Raw genomic sequence first — 20696 nt, forward strand, 5'->3', positions numbered from 1 at the left:
CACCACTCTCCACCCCTCTGCTCTAATCGACTCCCCACCCCACCACTCTCCACCCCTCTGCTCGAATTCACTCTCCACCCCTCTGCTCTAGTCCACTCTCCACCCCTCAGCTCTAATCCACTCTCCACCCCTCTGCTCTAATCCACTCTCCACCCCTCTGCTCTAGTCCACTCTCCACCCCTCAACTGTAATCCCCTCTCCACCCCTCTGCTCTAATCCCCTCTCCAGCCCTCTGCTCTAATCCCCTCTCCACCCCTCTGCTCTAATCCACTCTCCACCACTCTGCTCTAATCCACTCTACTCCACTTGGCTCTAATCCACTCTACAACACTCTGCTCTAATCCTCTCTGCTCCACTCTGCTCTAATCCACTCTGCTTTAATCCACACTGCTCTAATCCACTCTACAACACTCTGCTCTTATCCCCTCTCCACCCCTCTTCTCTAATCCACTCTACAACACTCTGCTCTAATCCACTCTCCACCCCTCTGCTCTAATCCCCTCTCCACCCCTCTGCTCTAATCCTCTCTCCACCCCTTTGCTCCAATCCACTCTACAACACTCTGCTCTAATCCACTCTGCTCCACTCTGCTCTAATCCACTCTGCTCCAATCCACTCTACAACACTCTGCTCTAATCCACTCCGCTCCACTCTGCTCTAATCCACTCTGCTCTAATTCACTCTCCACCTCTCTGCTCTAATCCCCTCTCCACCCCTCTGCTCTAATCCCCTCTCCAGACCTCTGCTCTAATCCCCTCTCCACCCCTCTGCTCTACTCCACTCTACAACACTCTGCTCTAATCCACTCTGCTCTAATACACTCTGCTCCACTCTGCTCTAATCCACTCTGCTCCAATCCAATCCACTCTTCAACACTCTGCTCTAATCCACTTCGCTCCACTCTGCTGTAATCCACTCTGCTGTAATCCACACTGCTCTAATCTAATCTACAACACTCTACTCTAATCCCCTCTCCACCCCTCTGCTCGAATCCCCTCTCCACCCATCTGCTCTAATCCCCTCTCCACCACTGTGCTCTAATCCCCTCTACACCCCTCTGCTCTAATCCACTCTCCACCCCTCTTCTCTAAACCACTCTACAACTCTCTGCTCTAATCCCCTCTCCACCCCTCTGCTCTAATCCTCTCTCCACCCCTGTGCTCTAATCCACTCTCCACCCCTCTGCTTTAATCCACTCTACTCCACTCTGCTCTTATCCACTCTACAACACTCTGCTCTAACCCACTCTGCTCTAATCCACTCTTCTCCACTCTGCTCTAATCCACTCTGCTCTAATCCACTCTACAACACTCTGCTCTAATCCGCTCTGCTCCACTCTGCTCTAATCCACCCTGCTCTAATCCACTCTACAACACACTGCTCTAATCCACTCTACAACACTCTGCTCTAATCCACTCTACAACACTCTGCTCTACTCCACTCCACAAAACTCCACTCCACAACACTCCACTCCACAACACTCCACTGCACTCCACTCCACTGCACTCCACTCTACAACACTCCACTCCCCTACCCTTTACTTGACTGTATTCCACTCCACTCTATGAAACTCCACGCCACTAACGTTTAGCCATGCTAAACAGCAGTCACGCTGGTGTACAAGATGTCTAAAACACATTGGTAAACACAATAGCTCTTGCATAGGCGAGACCAATTGGCTTTGCCAGTGCTTGTTATGATTGTTCTTCATCCACCCTTGGGAATGTCGACAAACTGTTTTAATTTGGTAAGCTTTAGGAACCAATTTCACTCCACTTCACTCATTCCACTCTCCACCCCACCACTCTCCATCCCACACATTCCACTCTCTACCTCACCACTCTCCACCCCACTCATTCCACTCTCCACCCCACTCATTCCACTCTCCACCCCTCTGCTCTAATCCACTCTCCACCCCTCTGCTCTAATCCACTCTCCACCCCACCACTCTCCACCCCTCTGCTCTAATCCACTTTGCACCCCACCACTCTCCACCCCTCTGCTCTAATGCACTCTCCACCCCTCTGCTCTAGTCCACTCTCCACCCCTCAGCTGTAATCCACTCTCCACCTCTCTGCTCTGATCCCCTCTCCACCCCTCTGCTCTAATCCCCTCTCCAGCCCTCTGCTCTAATCCCCTCTCCACCCCTCTGCTCTAATCCACTCTCCACCACGCAGCTCTAATCCACTCTACTCCACTCGGCTCTAATCCACTCTACAACACTCTGCTCTAATCCTCTCTGCTCCACTCTGCTCTAATCCACTCTGCTCTAATCCACTCTGCTCTAATCCACTCTACAACACTCTGCTCTAATCCACTCTACAACACTCTGCTCTAATCCACTCTACAACACTCTGCTCTAATCCACTCTCCACCCCTCTGCTCTAATCCCCTCTCCACCCCTCTGCTCTAATCCTCTCTCCACCCCTCTGCTCTAATCCACTCTCCACCCCTCTGCTCTAATCCACTCTACTCCATTCTGCTCCAATCCACTCTACAACACTCTGCTCTAATCCACTCTGCTCCACTCTGCTCTAATCCACTCTGCTCCACTCTGCTCTAATCCACTCTGCTCCAATCCACTCTACAACACTCTGCTCTAATCCACTCCGCTACACTCTGCTCTAATCCACTCTGCTCTAATCCACTCTACAACACTCTGCTCTAATCCTCTGTGCTACACTCTGCTCTAATCCACTCTACAACACTCTGCTCTACTCCACTCCACAACACTCCACTCCACAACACTCCACTGCACTCCACTGCACTCCACTCCACTTTACAACACTCCACATAACCACACTTTACTTCACTGTATTCCACTCCACTCTATGACACTCCACGTCACTAACGTTTAGCCATACTAAACAGCAGTTAGCTGGTGTACAAGATGTCTAAAACACATTGGCAAACACAATAGCTCTTGCATAGGCGAGACCTATTGGCTTTGCCAGAGCTTGTTATGATTGTTCTTCATCCACCCTTGGGAATGTCAACAGACTGTTTTAATTTGGTAAACTTTAGGAACCAATTTCACTCCACTTCACTCATTCCACTCTCCACCCCACCACTCTCCTTCCCACTCATTCCACTCTCTACCCCACCACTCTCCATTCCACTCTTAACCCCACCACTCTCCACCCCACTGATTCCACTCTCCACCCCTCTGCTCTAATCCACTCTCCACCCCTCTGCTCTAATCCACTCTCCACCCCTCTGCTCTAATCGACTCCCCACCCCACCACTCTCCACCCCACTGCTCGAATTCACTCTCCACCCCTCTGCTCTAGTCCACTCTCCACCCCTCTGCTCTAGTCCACTCTCCACCCCTCAGCTCTAATCCACTCTCCACCCCTCTGCTCTAATCCACTCTCCACCCCTCTGCTCTAGTCCACTCTCCACCCCTCAGCTGTAATCCACTCTCCACCCCTCTGCTCTAATCCCCTCTCCACCCCTCTGCTCTAATCCCCTCTCCAGCCCTCTGCTCTAATCCCCTCTCCACCCCTCTGCTCTAATCCACTCTCCACCACTCTGCTCTAATCCACTCTACTCTACTTGGCTCTAATCCACTCTACAACACTCTGCTCTAATCCTCTCTGCTCCACTCTGCTCTAATCCACTCTGCTTTAATCCACACTGCTCTAATCCACTCTACAACACTCTGCTCTAATCCACTCTCCACCCCTCTTCTCTAATCCACTCTACAAAACTCTGCTCTAATCCACTCTCCACCCTTCTGCTCTAATCCTCTCTCCACCCCTTTGCTCCAATCCACTCTACAACACTCTGCTCTAATCCACTCTGCTCCACTCTGCTCTAATCCACTCTGCTCCAATCCACTCTACAACACTCTGCTCTAATCCACTCCGCTCCACTCTGCTCTAATCCACTCTGCTCTAATCCCCTCTCCACCCCTCTGCTCTAATCCCCTCTCCACCCCTCTGCTCTAATCCCCTCTCCAGACCTCTGCTCTAATCCCCTCTCCACCCCTCTGCTCTACTCCACTCTACAACACTCTGCTCTAATCCACTCTGCTCTAATACACTCTGCTCCACTCTGTTCTAATCCACTCTGCTCCAATCCAATCCACTCTTCAACACTCTGCTCTAATCCACTTCGCTCCACTCTGCTGTAATCCACTCTGCTGTAATCCACTCTGCTCTAATCCAATCTACAACACTCTACTCTAATCTCCTCTCCACCCCTCTGCTCTAATCCCCTCCCCACCCATCTGCTCTAATCCCCTCTCCACCACTCTTCTCTAATCCCCTCTACACCCCTCTGCTCTAATCCACTCTCCACCCCTCTTCTCTAAACCACTCTACAACTCTCTGCTCTAATCCACTCTCCACCCCTCTGATATCATCCCCTATCCACGCCTCTGCTCGTATCCCCTCTCCACCCCTCTGCTCTAATCCACTCTCCACCCCTCTGCTCTAATCCCCTCTCCACCCCTCTGCTCTAATCCCCTCTCCAGCCCTCTGCTCTAATCCCCTCTCCACCCCTCTGCTCTAATCCACTCTACAACACTCTGCTCTAATCCACTCTGCTCTAATCCACTCTGCTCTAATCCACTCTGCTCCACTCTGCTCTAATCCACTCTGCTCCAATCCAATCCACTCTTCAACACTCTGCTCTAATCCACTCTGCTCTAATCCACTCTGCTCTAATCCACTCTGCTCTAATCCAATCTACAACACTCTACTCTAATCCCCTCTCCACCCCTCTGCTCTAATCCCCTCTGCTCTAATCCCCTCTCCACCCCTCTGCTCTAATCCCCTCTGCACCCCTCTGCTCTAATCCACTCTCCACCCCTCTTCTCTAAACCACTCTGCAACTCTCTGCTCTAATCCACTCTCCACCCCTCTGATCTAATCCCCTATCCACCCCTCTGCTCTTATCTCCTCTCCACCCCTCTGCTCTAATCCCCTATCCACCCCTCTGCTCTAATCCACTCTCAACCCCTCTGCTATAATCCACTCTACTCTAATCCGCTCTACAACAATGTGCTCTAAACAACTCAGCTCCACTCTGCTCTAACCCACTCTGCTCCACTCTGCTCTAATAGAGTCTGCTCCACTCTGCTTTAATCCACTGTGCTCCAATTCACTCTACAACACTCTGCTCTAATCCACTCCACTCCACTCTGCTCTATTCCACTCTGCTCTAATCCACTCTGCTCTAATCCACTCTACAACACTATGCTCTAATCCCCTCTCCAACCCTCTGCTCTAATCCACTCTCCAACCCTCTGCTCTAATCCACTCTCCACCCCTCTTCTCTAATCCACTCTACAACACTATGCTCTAATCCACTCTCCACCCCTCTGCTCTAATCCACTCTCCACCCCTCTGCTCTAATCCCCTCTCCACCCCTCTGCTCTAATCCCCTCTCCACCCCTCTGCTCTAATCCTCTCTACACCCCTCTGCTCTAATCCAATCTCCACCCCTCTGCTCTAATCCACTCTACAACACTCTGCTCTAATCCACTTTGCTCCACTCTGCTCTAATCCAGTCTGCTCCACTCTGCTCTAATCCACTCTGCTCCAATCCACTCTACAACACTCTGCTCTAATCCACTCCGCTCCACTCTGCTCTAATCCACTCTGCTCTAATCCACTCTACAACACTGTGCTCTAATCCCCTCTCCACCCCTCTGTTCTAATCCACTCTCCACCCCTCTTCTCTAATCCACTCTACAACAATATGCTCTAATCCCCTCTCCACCCCTCTGTTCTAATCCACTCTCCACCCCTCTTCTCTAATCCACTCTACAACACTCTGCTCTAATCCACTCTCCACCCCTCTGCTCTAATCCCCTCTCCACCCCTCTGCTCTAATCCACTCTCCACCCCTCTGCTCTAATCCACTCTCCACCCCTCTGCTTTAATCCACTCTACTCCACTCTGCTCTTATCCACTCTACAACACTCTGCTCTAACCCACTCTGCTCTAATCCACTCTTCTCCACTCTGCTCTAATCCACTCTGCTCTAATCCACTCTACAACACTCTGCTCCAATCCGCTCTGCTCCACTCTGCTCTAATCCACCCTGCTCTAATCCACTCTACAACACACTGCTCTAATCCACTCTACAACACTCTGCTCTACTCCAGTCCACAAAACTCCACTCCACAACACGCCACTCCACAACACTCCACTGCACTCCACTCCACTGCACTCCACTCTACAACACTCCACTCCACCACCCTTTACTTCACTGTATTCCACTCCACTCTATGAAACTCCACGCCACTAACGTTTAGCCATGCTAAACAGCAGTCACGCTGGTGTACAAGATGTCTAAAACACATTGGTAAACACAATAGCTCTTGCATAGGCGAGACCTATTGGCTTTGCCAGTGCTGGGTATGATTGTTCTTCATCCACCCTTGGGAATGTCGACAAACTGTTTTAATTTGGTAAGCTTTAGGAACCAATTTCACTCCACTTCACTCATTCCACTCTCCACCCCACCACTCTCCACCCCAGACATTCCACTCTCTACCCCACCACTCTCCACCCCACTCATTCCACTCTCCACCCCACCACTCTCCACCCCACTCATTCCACTCTCCACCCCTCTGCTCTAATCCACTCTCCACCCCTCTGCTCTAATCCACTCTCCACCCCACCACTCTCCACCCCTCTGCTCTAATCCACTTTGCACCCCACCACTCTCCACCCCTCTGCTCTAATCCACTCTCCACCCCTCTGCTCTAGTCCACTCTCCACCCCTCTGCTCTAGTCCACTCTCAACCCCTCAGCTGTAATCCTCTCTCCACCTCTCTGCTCTGATCCTCTCTCCACCCCTCTGCTCTAATCCCCTCTCCAGCCCTCTGCTCTAATCCCCTCTCCACCCCTCTGCTCTAATCCACTCTCCACCACTCTGCTCTAATCCACTCTACTCCACTCGGCTCTAATCCACTCTACAACACTCTGCTCTAATCCTCTCTGCTCCACACTGCTCTAATCCACTCTGCTCTAATCCACTCTGCTCTAATCCACTCTACAACACTCTGCTCTAATCCCCTCTCCACCCCTCTTCTCTAATCCACTCGACAACACTCTGCTCTAATCCACTCTCCACCCCTCTGCTCTAATCCCCTCTCCACCCCTCTGCTCTAATCCACTCTCCACCCCTCTGCTCTACTCCACTCCACAAAACTCCACTCCACAACACTCCACTCCACAACACTCCACTGCACTCCACTGCACTCCACTGCACTCCACTCCACTCCACTTTACAACACTCCACTCCACTCAACCACCCTTTACTTCCCTGTATTCCACTCCACTCTATGACACCCCACGTCACTAACGTCTAGCCATGCTAAACAGCAGTTAGCTGGTGTACAAGATGTCTAAAACACATTGGCAAACACAATAGCTCTTGCATAGGCGAGACCTATTGGCTTTGCCAGAGCTTGTTATGATTGTTCTTCATCCACCCTTGGGAATGTCAACAGACTGTTTTAATTTGGTAAACTTTAGGAACCAATTTCACTCCACTTCACTCATTCCACTCTCCACCCCACCACTCTCCACCCCACTCATTCCACTCTCTACCCCACCACTCTCCACCCCACTGATTCCACTCTCCACCCCTCTGCTCTAATCCACTCTCCACCCCTCTGCTCTAATCCACTCTCCACCCCACCACTCTCCACCCCTCTGCTCTAATCGACTCCCCACCCCACCACTCTCCACCCCTCTGCTCTAATTCACTCTCCACCCCTCTGCTCTAGTCCACTCTCCACCCCTCTGCTCTAATCCACTCTCCACCCCTCTGCTCTAGTCCACTCTCCAGCCCTCTGCTCTAATCCCCTCTCCACCCCACTGCTCTAATCCCCTCTCCAGCCCTCTGCTCTAATCCCCTCTCCACCCCTCTGCTCTAATCCACTCTCCACCACTCTGCTCTAATCCACTCTACTCCACTTGGCTCTAATCCACTCTACAACACTCTGCTCTAATCCTCTCTGCTCTAATCCACTCTGCTCTAATCCACTCTGCTTTAATCCACTCTTCTCTAATCCACTCTACACCCCTCTGCTCTAATTCACTCTCCACCCCTCTGATCTCATCCCCTATCCACCCCTCTGATCTCATCCCCTATCCACCCCTCTGCTCGTATCCCCTCTCCACCCCTCTGCTCTAATCCACTCTCCACCCCTCTGCTCTAATCCCCTCTCCACCCCTCTCCTCTAATCCCCTCTCCAGCCCTCTGCTCTAATCCCCTCTCCACCCCTCTGCTCTAATCCACTCTACAACACTCTGCTCTAATCCACTCTGCTCTAATCCACTCTGCTCTAATCCAATCCACTCTTCAACACTCTGCTCTAATCCACTCCGCTCCACTCTGCTGTAATCCACTCTGCTCTAATCCACTCTGCTCTAATCCAATCTACAACACTCTACTCTAATCCCCTCTCCACCCCTCTGCTCTAATCCCCTCTGCTCTAATCCCCTCTCCACCCCTCTGCTCTAATCCCCTCTACACCCCTCTGCTCTAATCCACTCTCCACCCCTCTTCTCTAAACCACTCTGCAACTCTCTGCTCTAATCCACTCTCCACCCCTCTGATCTCATCCCCTATCCACCCCTCTGCTCTTATCTCCTCTCCACCCCTCTGCTCTAATCCTCACTCCACCCCTCTGCTCTAATCCACTCTCAACCCCTCTGCTCTAATCCGCTCTACAACAATGTGCTCTAATCAACTCTGCTCCACTCTGCTCTAATCCACTCTGCTCCACTCTGCTCTAATACAGTCTGCTCCACTCTGCTTTTATCCACTGTGCTCCAATCCACTCTACAACACTCTGCTCTAATCCACTCCACTCTGCTCTATTCCATTCTGCTCTAATCCACTCTGCTCTAATCCACTCTACAACACTATGCTCTAATCCCCTCTCCACCCCTCTGCTCAAATCCACTCTCCACCCCTCTTCTCTAATCCACTCTACAACACTATGCTCTAATCCACTCTCCACCCCTCTGCTCTAATCCCCTCTCCACCCCTCTGCTCTAATCCTCTCTACACCCCTCTGCTCTAATCCAATCTCCACCCCTCTGCTCTAATCCACTCTACAACACTCTGCTCTAATCCACTTTGCTCCACTCTGCTCTAATCCAGTCTGCTCCACTCTGCTCTAATCCACTCTGCTCCAATCCACTCTACAACACTCTGCTCTAATCCACTCCGCTCCACTCAGCTCTAATCCACTCTGCTCTAATCCACTCTACAACACTATGCTCTAATCCCCTCTCCACCCCTCTGTTCTAATCCACTCTCCACCCCTCTTCTCTAATCCACTCTACAACACTATGCTCTAATCCCCTCTCCACCCCTCTGTTCTAATCCACTCTCCACCCCTCTTCTCTAATCCACTCTACAACACTCTGCTCTAATCCCCTCTCCACCCCTCTGCTCTAATCCCCTCTCCACCCCTCTCCTCTAATCCTCTCTCCACCCCTCTGCTCTAATCCACTCTCCACCCCTCTGCTTTAATCCACTCTACTCCACTCTGCTCTAATCCACTCTACAACACTCTGCTCTAACCCACTCTGCTCTAATCCACTCTGCTCTAATCCACGCTGCTCTAATCCACTCTACAACACTCTGCTCTAATCCGCTCTGCTCCACTCTGCTCTAATCCACCCTGCTCCACTCTGCTCTAATCCACCCTGCTCTAATCCACTCTACAACACACTGCTCTAATCCACTCTACAACACTCTGCTCTACTCCAGTCCACAAAACTCCACTCCACAACACTCCACTCCACAACACTCCACTGCACTCCACTCCACTGCACTCCACTCTACAACACTCCACTCCACTCCACCACTATTTACTTCACTGTATTCCACTCCACTCTATGAAACTCCACGCCACTAACGTTTAGCCATGCTAAACAGCAGTCACGCTGGTGTACAAGATGTCTAAAACACATTGGTAAACACAATAGCTCTTGCATAGGTGAGACCTATTGGCTTTGCCAGTGCTGGTTACGATTGTTCTTCATCCACCCTTGGGAATGTCCACAAACTGTTTTAATTTGGTAAGCTTTAGGAACCAATTTCACTCCACTTCACTCATTCCACTCTCCACCCCACCACTCTCCACCCCACACATTCCACTCTCTACCCCACCACTCTCCACCCCACTCATTCCACTCTCCACCCCACCACTCTCCACCCCACTCATTCCACTCTCCACCCCTCTGCTCTTATCCACTCTCCACCCCTCTGCTCTAATCCACTCTCCACCTCACCACTCTCCACCCCTCTGCTCTAATACACTTTGCACCCCACCACTCTCCACCCCTCTGCTCTAATCCACTCTCCACCCCTCTGCTCTAGTCCACTCTCCACCCCTCAGCTGTAATCCACTCTCCACCTCTCTGCTCTCATCCCCTCTCCACCCCTCTGCTCTAATCCCCTCTCCAGCCCTCTGCTCTAATCCCCTCTCCAGCCCTCTGCTCTAATCCCCTCTCCACCCCTCTGCTCTAATCCACTCTCCACCACTCTGCTCTAATCCACTCTACTCCACTCGGCTCTAACCCACTCTACAACACTCTGCTCTAATCCTCTCTGCTCCACACTGCTCTAATCCACTCTGCTCTAATCCACTCTGCTCTAATCCACTCTACAACACTCTGCTCTAACCCCCTCTCCACCCCTCTTCTCTAATCCACTCTACAACACTCTGCTCTAATCCACTCTCCACCCCTCTGCTCTAATCCCCTCTCCACCCCTCTGCTCTAATCCTCTCTCCACCCCTCTGCTCTAATCCACTCTCCAACCCCTCTGCTCTAATCCACTCTACTCCATTCTGCTCCAATCCACTCTACAACACTCTGCTCTAATCCACTCTGCTCCACTCTGCTCTAATCCACTCTGCTCCACTCTGCTCTAATCCACTCTGCTCCAATCCACTATTCAACACTCTGCTCTAATCCACTCCGCTACACTCTGCTCTAATCCACTCTGCTCTAATCCACTCTACAACACTCTGCTCTAATCCTCTCTGCTACACTCTGCTCTAATCCACTCTACAACACTCCACTGCACTCCACTGCACTCCACTCCACTTTACAACACTCCACTCCACTCAACCACACTTTACTTCACTGTATTCCACTCCACTCTATGACACTCCACGTCACTAACGTCTAGCCATGCTAAACAGCAGTTAGCTGGTTTACAAGATGTCTAAAACACATTGGCAAACACAATAGCTCTTGCATAGGCGAGACCTATTGGCTTTGCCAGAGCTTGTTATGATTGTTCTTCATCCACCCTTGGGAATGTCAACAGACTGTTTTATTTGGTAAACTTTAGGAACCAATTTCACTCCACTTCACTCATTCCACTCTCCACCCCACCACTCTCCACCCCACTCATTCCACTCTCTACCCCACCACTCTCCACCCCACTCATTCCACTCTTAACCCCACCACTCTCCACCCCACTCATTCCACTCTCCACCCCTCTGCTCTAATCCACTCTCCACCCCTCTGCTCTAATCCACTCTCCACCCCACCACTCTCCACCCCTCTGCTCTAATCGACTCCCCACCCCACCACTCTCCACCCCTCTGCTCTAATTCACTCTCCACCCCTCTGCTCTAGTCCACTCTCCACCCCTCAGCTCTAATCCACTCTCCACCCCTCTGCTCTAATCCACTCTCCACCCCTCTGCTCTAGTCCACTCTCCCCCCCTCTGCTCTAATCCACTCTCCCCCCCTCTGCTCTAATCCCCTCTCCACCCCTCTGCTCTAATCCCCTCTCCAGCCCTCTGCTCTAATCCCCTCTCCACCCCTCTGCTCTAATCCACTCTCCACCACACTGCTCTAATCCACTCTACTCCACTTGGCTCTAATCCACTCTACAACACTCTGCTCTAATCCTCTCTGCTCCACTCTGCTCTAATCCACTCTGCTTTAATCCACTCTGCTCTAATCCACTCTAAAACACTCTGCTCTAATCCTCTCTCCACCCCTCTTCTCTAATCCACTCTACAACACTCTGCTCTAATCCACTCTCCACCCCTCTGCTCTAATCCCCTCTCCACCCCTCTGCTCTAATCCTCTCTCCACCCCTCTGCTCCAATCCACTCTACTCCACTCTGCTCTAATCCACTCTACAACACTCTGCTCTAATCCACTCTGCTCCACTCTGCTCTAATCCACTCTGCTCTAATCCACTCTGCTCCAATCCACTCTACAACACTCTGCTCTAATCCACTCTGCTCCACTCTGCTCTAATCCACTCTGCTCTAATCCACTCTCCACCCCTCTGCTCTAATCCCCTCTCCACCCCTCTGCTCTAATCCCCTCTCCAGACCTCTGCTCTAATCCCCTCTCCACCCCTCTGCTCTAATCCACTCTACAACACTCTGCTCTAATCCACTCAGCTCTAATCCACTCTGCTCTAATCCACTCTGCTCCAATCCAATCCACTCTTCAACACTCTGCTCTAATCCACTCCGCTCCACTCTGCTGTAATCCACTCTGCTCTAATCCACTCTGCTCTAATCCAATCTACAACGCTCTAATCTAATCCCCTCTCCACCCCTCTGCTCTAATCCCCTCTCCACCCAATCCAATCCACTCTTCAACACTCTGCTCTAATCCACTCCGCTCCACTCTGCTGTAATCCACTCTGCTCTAATCCACTCTGCTCTAATCCAATCTACAACACTCTACTATAATCCCCTCTCCACCCCTCTGCTCTAATCCCCTCTCCACCCATCTGCTCTACTCCCCTCTCCACCCCTCTGCTCTAATCCACTCTCCACCCCCTCTTCTCTAAACCACTCTACAACTCTCTGCTCTAATCAACTCTCCACCCCTCTGATCTTATCCCCTATCCACCCCTCTGCTCGTATCCCCTCTCCACCCCTCTGCTCTAATCCTCTCTCCACCCCTCTGCTCTAATCCACTCTCACCCCCTCTGCTCTAATCCACTCTACTCTAATCCACTCTACAACAGTGTGCTCTAATCCACTCTGCTCCACTCAGCTCTAATCCATTCTGCTCCACTCTGCTCTAATACAGTCTGCTCCACTCTGCTTTAATCCACTGTGCTCCAATCCACTCTACAACACTCTGCTCTAATCCACTCCGCACCACTCTGCTCTATTTCACTCTGCTCTAATCCACTCCGTTCTAATCCACTCTACAACACTATGCTCTAAACCACTCTCCACCCCCCTGCTCTAATCCCTCTCTACCCCTCTGCTCTAATCCTCTCTCCACCCCTCTGCTCTAATCCAATCTCCACCCCTCTGCTCTAATCCACTCTACAACACTCTGCTCTAATCCACTCTGCTCCACTCTGCTCTAATCCACTCTGCTCCACTCTGCTCTAATCCACTCTGCTCCAATCCACTCTACAACACTCTGCTCTAATCCACTCCGCTCCACTCTGCTCTAATCCACTCTGCTCTAATCCACTCTACAATACTATGCTCTAATCCCCTCTCCACCCCTCTGTTCTAATCCACTCTCCACCCCTCTTCTCTAATCCACTCTACAACACTATGCTCTAATCCCCTCTCCACCCCTCTGTTCTAATCCCCTCTCCACCCCTCTGCTCTAATCCCCTCTCCACCCCTCTGCTCTAATCCTCTCTCCACCCCTCTGCTCTAATCCACTCTCCACCCCTCTGCTTTAATCCACTCTACTCCACTCTGCTCTAATCCACTCTACAACACTCTGCTCTGCTCCACTCTGCTTTAATCCACTCTGCTCCACTCTGCTCAAATCCACTCTGCTCCAATCCACTCTACAAGACTCTGCTCTAATCCACTCCGCTCCACTCTGCTCTAATCCACTCTGCTCTAATCCACTCTGCTCTAATCCACTCTACAACACTCTGCTCTAATCCGCTCTGCTCCACTCTGCTCTAATCCACCCTGCTCTAATCCACTCTACAACACACTGCTCTAATCCACTCTACAACACTCTGCTCTACTCCACTCCACAAAACTCCACTCCACAACACTCCACTCCACAACACTCCACTGCACTCCACTGCACTCCACTGCACTCCACTCCACTGCACTCCACTCTACAACACTCCACTCCACTCCACCACCCTTTACTTCACTGTATTCCACTCCACTCTATGAAACTCCACGCCACTAACGTTTAGCCATGCTAAACAGCAGTCACGCTGGTGTACAAGATGTCTAAAACACATTGGTAAACACAATAGCTCTTGCATAGGCGAGATCTATTGGCTTTGTCAGTGCTTGTTATGATGTTTCTTCATCCACCCTTGGGAATGTTGACAAACTGTTTTAATTTGGTAAACTTTAGGAACCAATTTCACTCCACTTCACTCATTCCACTCTCCACCCCACCACTCTCCACCCCACACATTCCACTCTCTACCCCACCACTCTCCACCCCACTCATTCCACTCTCCACCCCACTCATTCCACTCTCCACCCCACCACTCTCCACCCCACTCATTCCACTCTCCACCCCTCTGCTCTAATCCACTCTCCACCCCTCTGCTCTAATCCACTCTCCACCCCACCACTCTCCACCCCTCTGCTCTAATCCACTTTGCACCCCACCACTCTCCACCCCTCTGCTCTAATCCACTCTCCACCTCTCTGCTCTAATCCCCTCTCCACCTCTCTGCTCTAATCCCCTCTCCACCCCTCTGCTCTAATCCCCTCTCCAGCCCTCTGCTCTAATCCCCTCTCCACCCCTCTGCTCTAATCCACTCTCCACCACTCTGCTCTAATCTACTCTACTCCACTCGGCTCTAATCCACTCTACAACACTCTGCTCTAATCCTCTCTGCTCCACTCTGCTCTAATCCACTCTACAACACTCTGATCTAATCCCCTCTCCACCCCTCTTCTCTAATCCACTCTACAACACTCTGCTCTAATCCACTCTCCACCCCTTTGCTCTAATCCCCTCTCCACCCCTCTGCTCTAATCCTCTCTCCACCCCTCTCTAATCCACTCTCCACCCCTCTGCTGTAATCCACTCTACTCCACTCTGCTCTAATCCACTCTACAACACTCTGCTCTAATCCACTCTTCTCCAATCCACTCTACAACACTCTGCTCTAATCCACTCCTCTCCACTCTGCTCTAATCCACTCTGCTCTAATCCACTCTACAACACTCTGCTCTAATCCCCTCTGCTACACTCTGCTCTAATCCACTCTACAACACTTTGCTCTACTCCACTCCACAACACTCCACTCCACAACACTCCACTCCACAACACTCCACTGCACTCCACTGCACTCCACTCCACTCAACCACCCTTTACTTCACTGTATTCCACTCCACTCTATGACACTCCACGTCACTAACGTTTAGCCATGCTAAACAGCAGTTAGCTGGTGTACAAGATGTTTAAAACACATTGGCAAACACAATAGCTCTTCATAGGCGAGACCTATTGGCTTTGCCAGTGCTTGTTAGGATTGTTCTTCATCCACCCTTGGGAATGTCAACAGACTGTTTTAATTTGGTAAACTTTAGGAACCAATTTCACTCCACTTCACTCATTCCACTCTCCACCCCACCACTCTCCACCCCACTGATTCCACTCTCCACCCCTCTGCTCTAATCCACTCTCCACCCCTCTGCTCTAATCCACTCTCCACCCCACCACTCTCCACCCCTCTGCTCTAATCGACTCCCCACCCCACCACTCTCCACCCCTCTGCTCTAATTCACTCTCCACCCCTCTGCTCTAGTCCACTCTCCACCCCTCAGCTCTAATCCACTCTCCACCCCTCTGCTCTAATCCACTCTCCACCCCTCTGCTCTAGTCCACTCTCCACCCCTCAGCTCTAATCCACTCTCCACCCCTCAGCTCTAATCCACTCTCCAACCCTCTGCTCTAATCCCCTCGCCAACCCTCTGCTCTAATCCCCTCGCCACCCCTCTGCTCTAATCCCCTCTCCAGCCCTCTGCTCTAATCCCCCTCTTCACCCCTCTGCTCTAATCCACTCTCTACCACTCTGTTCTAATCCACTCTACTCCACTTGGCTCTAATCCACTCTACAACACTCTGCTCTAATCCTCTCTGCTCCACTCTGCTCTAATCCACTCTGCTTTAATCCACTCTGCTCTAATCCACTCTACAACACTCTGCTCTAATCCCCTCTCCACCCCTCTTCTCTAATCTACTCTACAACACTCTGCTCTAATCCACTCTCCACCCCTCTGCTCTAATCCCCTCTGCTCTAATCCTCTCTCCACCCCTCTGCTCCAATCCACTCTACTCCACTCTGCTCTAATCCACTCTACTCCACTCTGCTCTAATCCACTCTGCTCCACTCTGCTCTAATCCACTCTGCTCCACTCTGCTCTGCTCCACTCTGCTCTAATCCACTCTGCTCTAATCCACTCTGCTCCAATCCACTCTACAACACTCTGCTCTAATCCACTCTACAACACTCTGCTCTAATCCTCTCTGCTCCACGCTGCTCTAATCCACCCTGCTCTAATCCACTCTACAACACTCTGCTCTAATCCACTCTACAACACTCTGCTCTACTCCACTCCACAACACTGCACTCCACAACACTCCACTCCACAACACTCCACTGCACTCCACTGCACTCCACTCCACTCCACTCCACAACACTCCACTCCACTCAACCACCCTTTACTTCACTGTATTCCACTCCACTCTATGACTCTCCACACCACTAACATTTAGCCATGCTAAACAGCAGTCACGCTGGTGTACAAGATGTCTAAAACACATTGGCAAACCCAATAGCTCTTGCATAGGCGAGACCTATTTGCTTTGCCAGTGCTTGTTATGATTGTTCTTCATCCACCCTTGGGAATGTCAAAAAACTGTTTTAATTTGGTAAGCTTCAGGAACCAATTTTAAATTAAGCAGTTCAAATGTTTTAAATGCACTAACATATTATGGCAATATTTGCATATATCTTTTAAGAAGTTCACTGTAATTATAATAACATGCCTTTTCTCTTAAAAATAAACATCCCCATTGCTTCAGTTCACTGCTTGTGAGAATGTTACACTTATTGCAATACAATGCTAGTAACCCATTCATCTAGCCATCATCTAAAAGAACATATTCATGGTGCAAATTAATATTTAAACAAAGGCAAAGTAATATACAGATCCTGAATTTCTGATACAAGCATTAAAATGCAACAATAGGCATTGATGCCTTATGGTTACTTGCCAAAAACGATCTATTCATTTTAAATTGTATTGCATATTATTGCAGCATCATTGTTTATTTGCAGATAGGTATCAAATGGCATTAGTGACCCAAATTGCTTTTAGCAGTCTATAGAAGGCCACTAATAATTTATAGAACCAAAAAGTTTAAAATCAATAGAGAAAAGGGTAATTTGAATGGAAAATATTTGGAAAAACCCAGGGTTATGCAGCTTTTACTTTGGTATGTCTGTCCTTTCTGCTGCTAGTTTCTGTTTCTGGTGAGGAAAGTGTTTTTAAGACTGCAGTACCGCCTCCTATCTACAGGGGCAGAGCTGAGCAAAAATATAAACACACTTCATGAGACACAGGTCCCCACAAGGCAATTATTTAAAAAGTTTCAAAAATCGACACAGATGTTCCTGGAGTCATGCTTTTATCATTTAGAAGACATTGCCTTTTGAGAACCTGGGTTCATGTCCACACAGTGCAATCAAGTCCCCGCAGCGTGAGTGTGTTATCACACCCAAGTCCCCACAAGGATAGTAAGACACACACACACACACACACACACACACAGACACAGACACACACAAACTCACTCAGTAGAAGGCGCAAGCCGAAACGCGTAGGTCATCCTTGTTTGTATGCACCTCTGCACTTTGCTGTTCATGGCCCCGTGACTAATGGAGGCTCATTTAACTCTAAAAAACAAATAAATTACCTTGTTGCGAAGGATCTGTCTGTGCCGCTCTTCTGGTCGTCCTCGGGACGTGTGGTGAATTGGAGGGCGTTTTTTTGCGTGAAGGCTGAGAGGAAATATATATATATATAGCTGGTGGGGAGTAGGTTGGTGAGGAATCTGCAGATAGATACTGTATCCACCAGAAAAGGCATTATCAAAGGTAAGTCGCTTGTTCTTCTGATAAATACACCTACTTGTAGAATTCTCACCTTTTTCATAGAAACCTAAAGCCATCCTGCTACCGGAAGTGGGTGCATGTCTGTTTATACAAAAACAATCCTGCTGAACAGACTTTAAGTGTCCATCCCTTATCACTTCAGAATCTAAGCAATAATGTTTAGCAAAAGTGTGAAGGAAAGACCAGGTCACTCTTTACAGGTAAGGATTACTAGTACACTGCTAGAAAGAGCGGAAATAGATGACTTTGCTCTAGTAGAACGGCCATGAATACCTTCGGGAGGTTTCTTGTGTGCCATGGCATAGCAGATCTTGATGCAAAGGATAATCCATCTGGAGATAGTTGGCTTGTGGATTGCTTGCATTTTATTTTTGCAATGTAATCTATGAAGAGTTGATGTCCAGTCCGAACTCTCGAGCTCTGTCTATGTAGAAGCTTACAAGTTCTCTTGGGGTTGAGGCGATTAAGTTTTCCCCCCTATTTAGTAGAGTGGGAAGGAGGATAAAACATGGAGAGAGTCATAGACTGACCTAAGTGGACTGGAGTAACCACCTCTTGTAGGAAAGCAGCTGTGATTCTCATCACCAACTTGTCAAGGGAAAAGGAGGTGAATGGAGGTTTCACACTTCAGGTTTGGAGTTCACCAACTCTTCTGGCTGAAGTAACTGCCACTAAGAAAATCCTCTTGCAAGTGTGCAACCATAAGGGGCAGCTGTGCAGAGGCTCAAATGATGAACACATAAGAAATGTGAGTAAGTTCAGGTCCCACTGGTCCTGATGCAAGGGATGAAGGATGCTGAAGATGCTTTAAGGATGCTGTGAATTCAACAGGGGTCTTCGTGCAAAGATTTCTCGCCCACAAAGGTGATGAGGAGATCCTGGTTGCAGGGTCGACATCCCCATGTTTAATTCAGTTTTTCCACTTTTATCATGGCTCTATGTTCGTTTTGTTATGGTTTTCCATTAAATGTAAAACACAAATAACTAAACAAGTATGTACACAAAGAACGATTCTTTTCAGAACCAATTTAAAGGGTTTATAAAAAAGGATAAAAATATATCTTTCTTGTTTTGTATGTGAGCGAGAGCGAGTGAATGTGTTAAAGTGAGTCAGCGGGAGTGTGACAGAGTGTGAATGTGAGTGAGTGAAAGTGAAGACAGGTGAGTGATTAAGTGGGATTATACGCAGGGAGTATTGGCCATCTGTGCTTGATCATTGATCATATGGGAGAATGTAGACTTACATGTCTAAGTATTGTAGATTACAGCACTTGTCATTTGTTGAACTACGTTCTATTAGTACTCTTCAGCTATTTTTAAGCAATACATTGCTATTCTACACAAAGCCTATTGACTATTCAATGAAAATGAAGTATCACTCGTCTCAATTGTGAATTAAGAGTTGAATCAAACTGGTGTGGATATAAAAAGTGTTTTTTTCTTGTGGTATGTTTAATGCCACTTGACACATTCTTTGTGAAGCTCCCACTTTGGTTTCCAGTCACTTCAGCAAACTTACACTGTGGACACCTCAAGCTCACAGAAAGAACTCTGAGTGCTATTGTGGGCGCAAGTGGTGATGAAATGTTTTATTGTTTTTATTACAAGCTGGGGAAACAAATGATATACAGAAAAATGCACACAAGTACATATTTATCCTTGCCTGGAAAATAAAATAGTGCATTTTGTACAGATTATACTGCAATCTCTCTCATGAGGGTGAATGGGAGGAGAAGCAGGTCTTCCAGAAGCATACGCCCCTCTTTTCTCCATCCCCCTTGGTTGGCATGCGGAGTGGAAGTGGGAACAAGTCCTCAGGAAATACATTTCTGTCGATTTTTTCACTTGGAGAGAATAAGTGGAGAAGTGATCCCTTATCTCCAACAGCAAACAGCCTGCTTTGGCAGGCAGGAAACACTTTTCATGAAGCAATTAAAATTGCTGTAGTATGACATCTTTTTTTAAAAAATAGGTATATAACTATATATGTTTACTTTAAGCTAATATGTGTTTTTCAGAAAACAAAAAATCCAGTTTTTATGACACTCTCCTCTCCTTTCTCCAAAACTATGTTCCAGTTTCAGTCCCATTTTGGGCCCTAAACTTCGGTTTCTTCAATAGCGACGCCTCCTCTCAGCTGCTGGTCCTGATCCACATTATCTTTGGTGGAGCTGAAGGTGGTTGAGGGCACGGAAAGAGCATTATGTGGTGGGGAAAGATTGAGGCCAAGCCTGCCTCTGCGTGCTCTTCTTTCAAATCCCACTGTGGAATTCAACAATGCAGAAGAATCTTCTACAACCTCGGTAAGACCTGGAGGAGAAAAAATAAACATTGTTAAATACTTGGTCTTTGATGCAGTAACTCACATTTTGCTTTACCCAACACCATCTTTAGGCAGAATCTGAAAGGTTAGCCACAAGCTCTCCATCTTGATGGTGAGCCAGCCCAAGTGAGTCCATGTCCTTTATAGGTAGGTTTTAATCTACAGTATCAAAACAAATCCACAGGAAGGATAGCATCAGAAGCAAATTGCTCATATTACACTTGGTGGCAGGTCATGTTCTTACAATGACTGCCATTGATTATGAG

At 49.1% G+C, this 20696-nt stretch overlaps 1 protein-coding gene and 1 long non-coding RNA gene across 4 annotated transcripts in view; one reads left to right on the top strand and one right to left on the bottom strand.

Annotated features, from left to right (window-relative positions):
- LOC146772767 (uncharacterized) overlaps window positions 1-20696 on the top strand; it is a 142651-nt gene that overhangs the window by 119955 nt on the left and 2000 nt on the right. For both annotated transcript variants that reach the window (XR_014972393.1, XR_014972392.1), the window contains one exon: window positions 20186-20410. This is a non-coding gene — a long non-coding RNA (uncharacterized LOC146772767). The remainder of the gene's footprint in view (window positions 1-20185; window positions 20411-20696) is intronic.
- Window positions 19682-20696, bottom strand: part of LOC146772768 (rho guanine nucleotide exchange factor 11-like) — a 319232-nt gene continuing 318217 nt past the window's right edge. For both annotated transcript variants that reach the window (XM_085639976.1, XM_085639975.1), the window contains one exon: window positions 19682-20417. In XM_085639976.1, coding sequence (XP_085496102.1) covers window positions 20206-20417 — 212 coding nt within the window. In that variant the 3' untranslated portion in view covers window positions 19682-20205. The remainder of the gene's footprint in view (window positions 20418-20696) is intronic.

Source organism: Triturus cristatus, chromosome 12 (assembly GCF_964204655.1).
Source record: "Triturus cristatus chromosome 12, aTriCri1.1, whole genome shotgun sequence".
NCBI lineage: Eukaryota > Metazoa > Chordata > Amphibia > Caudata > Salamandridae > Triturus > Triturus cristatus.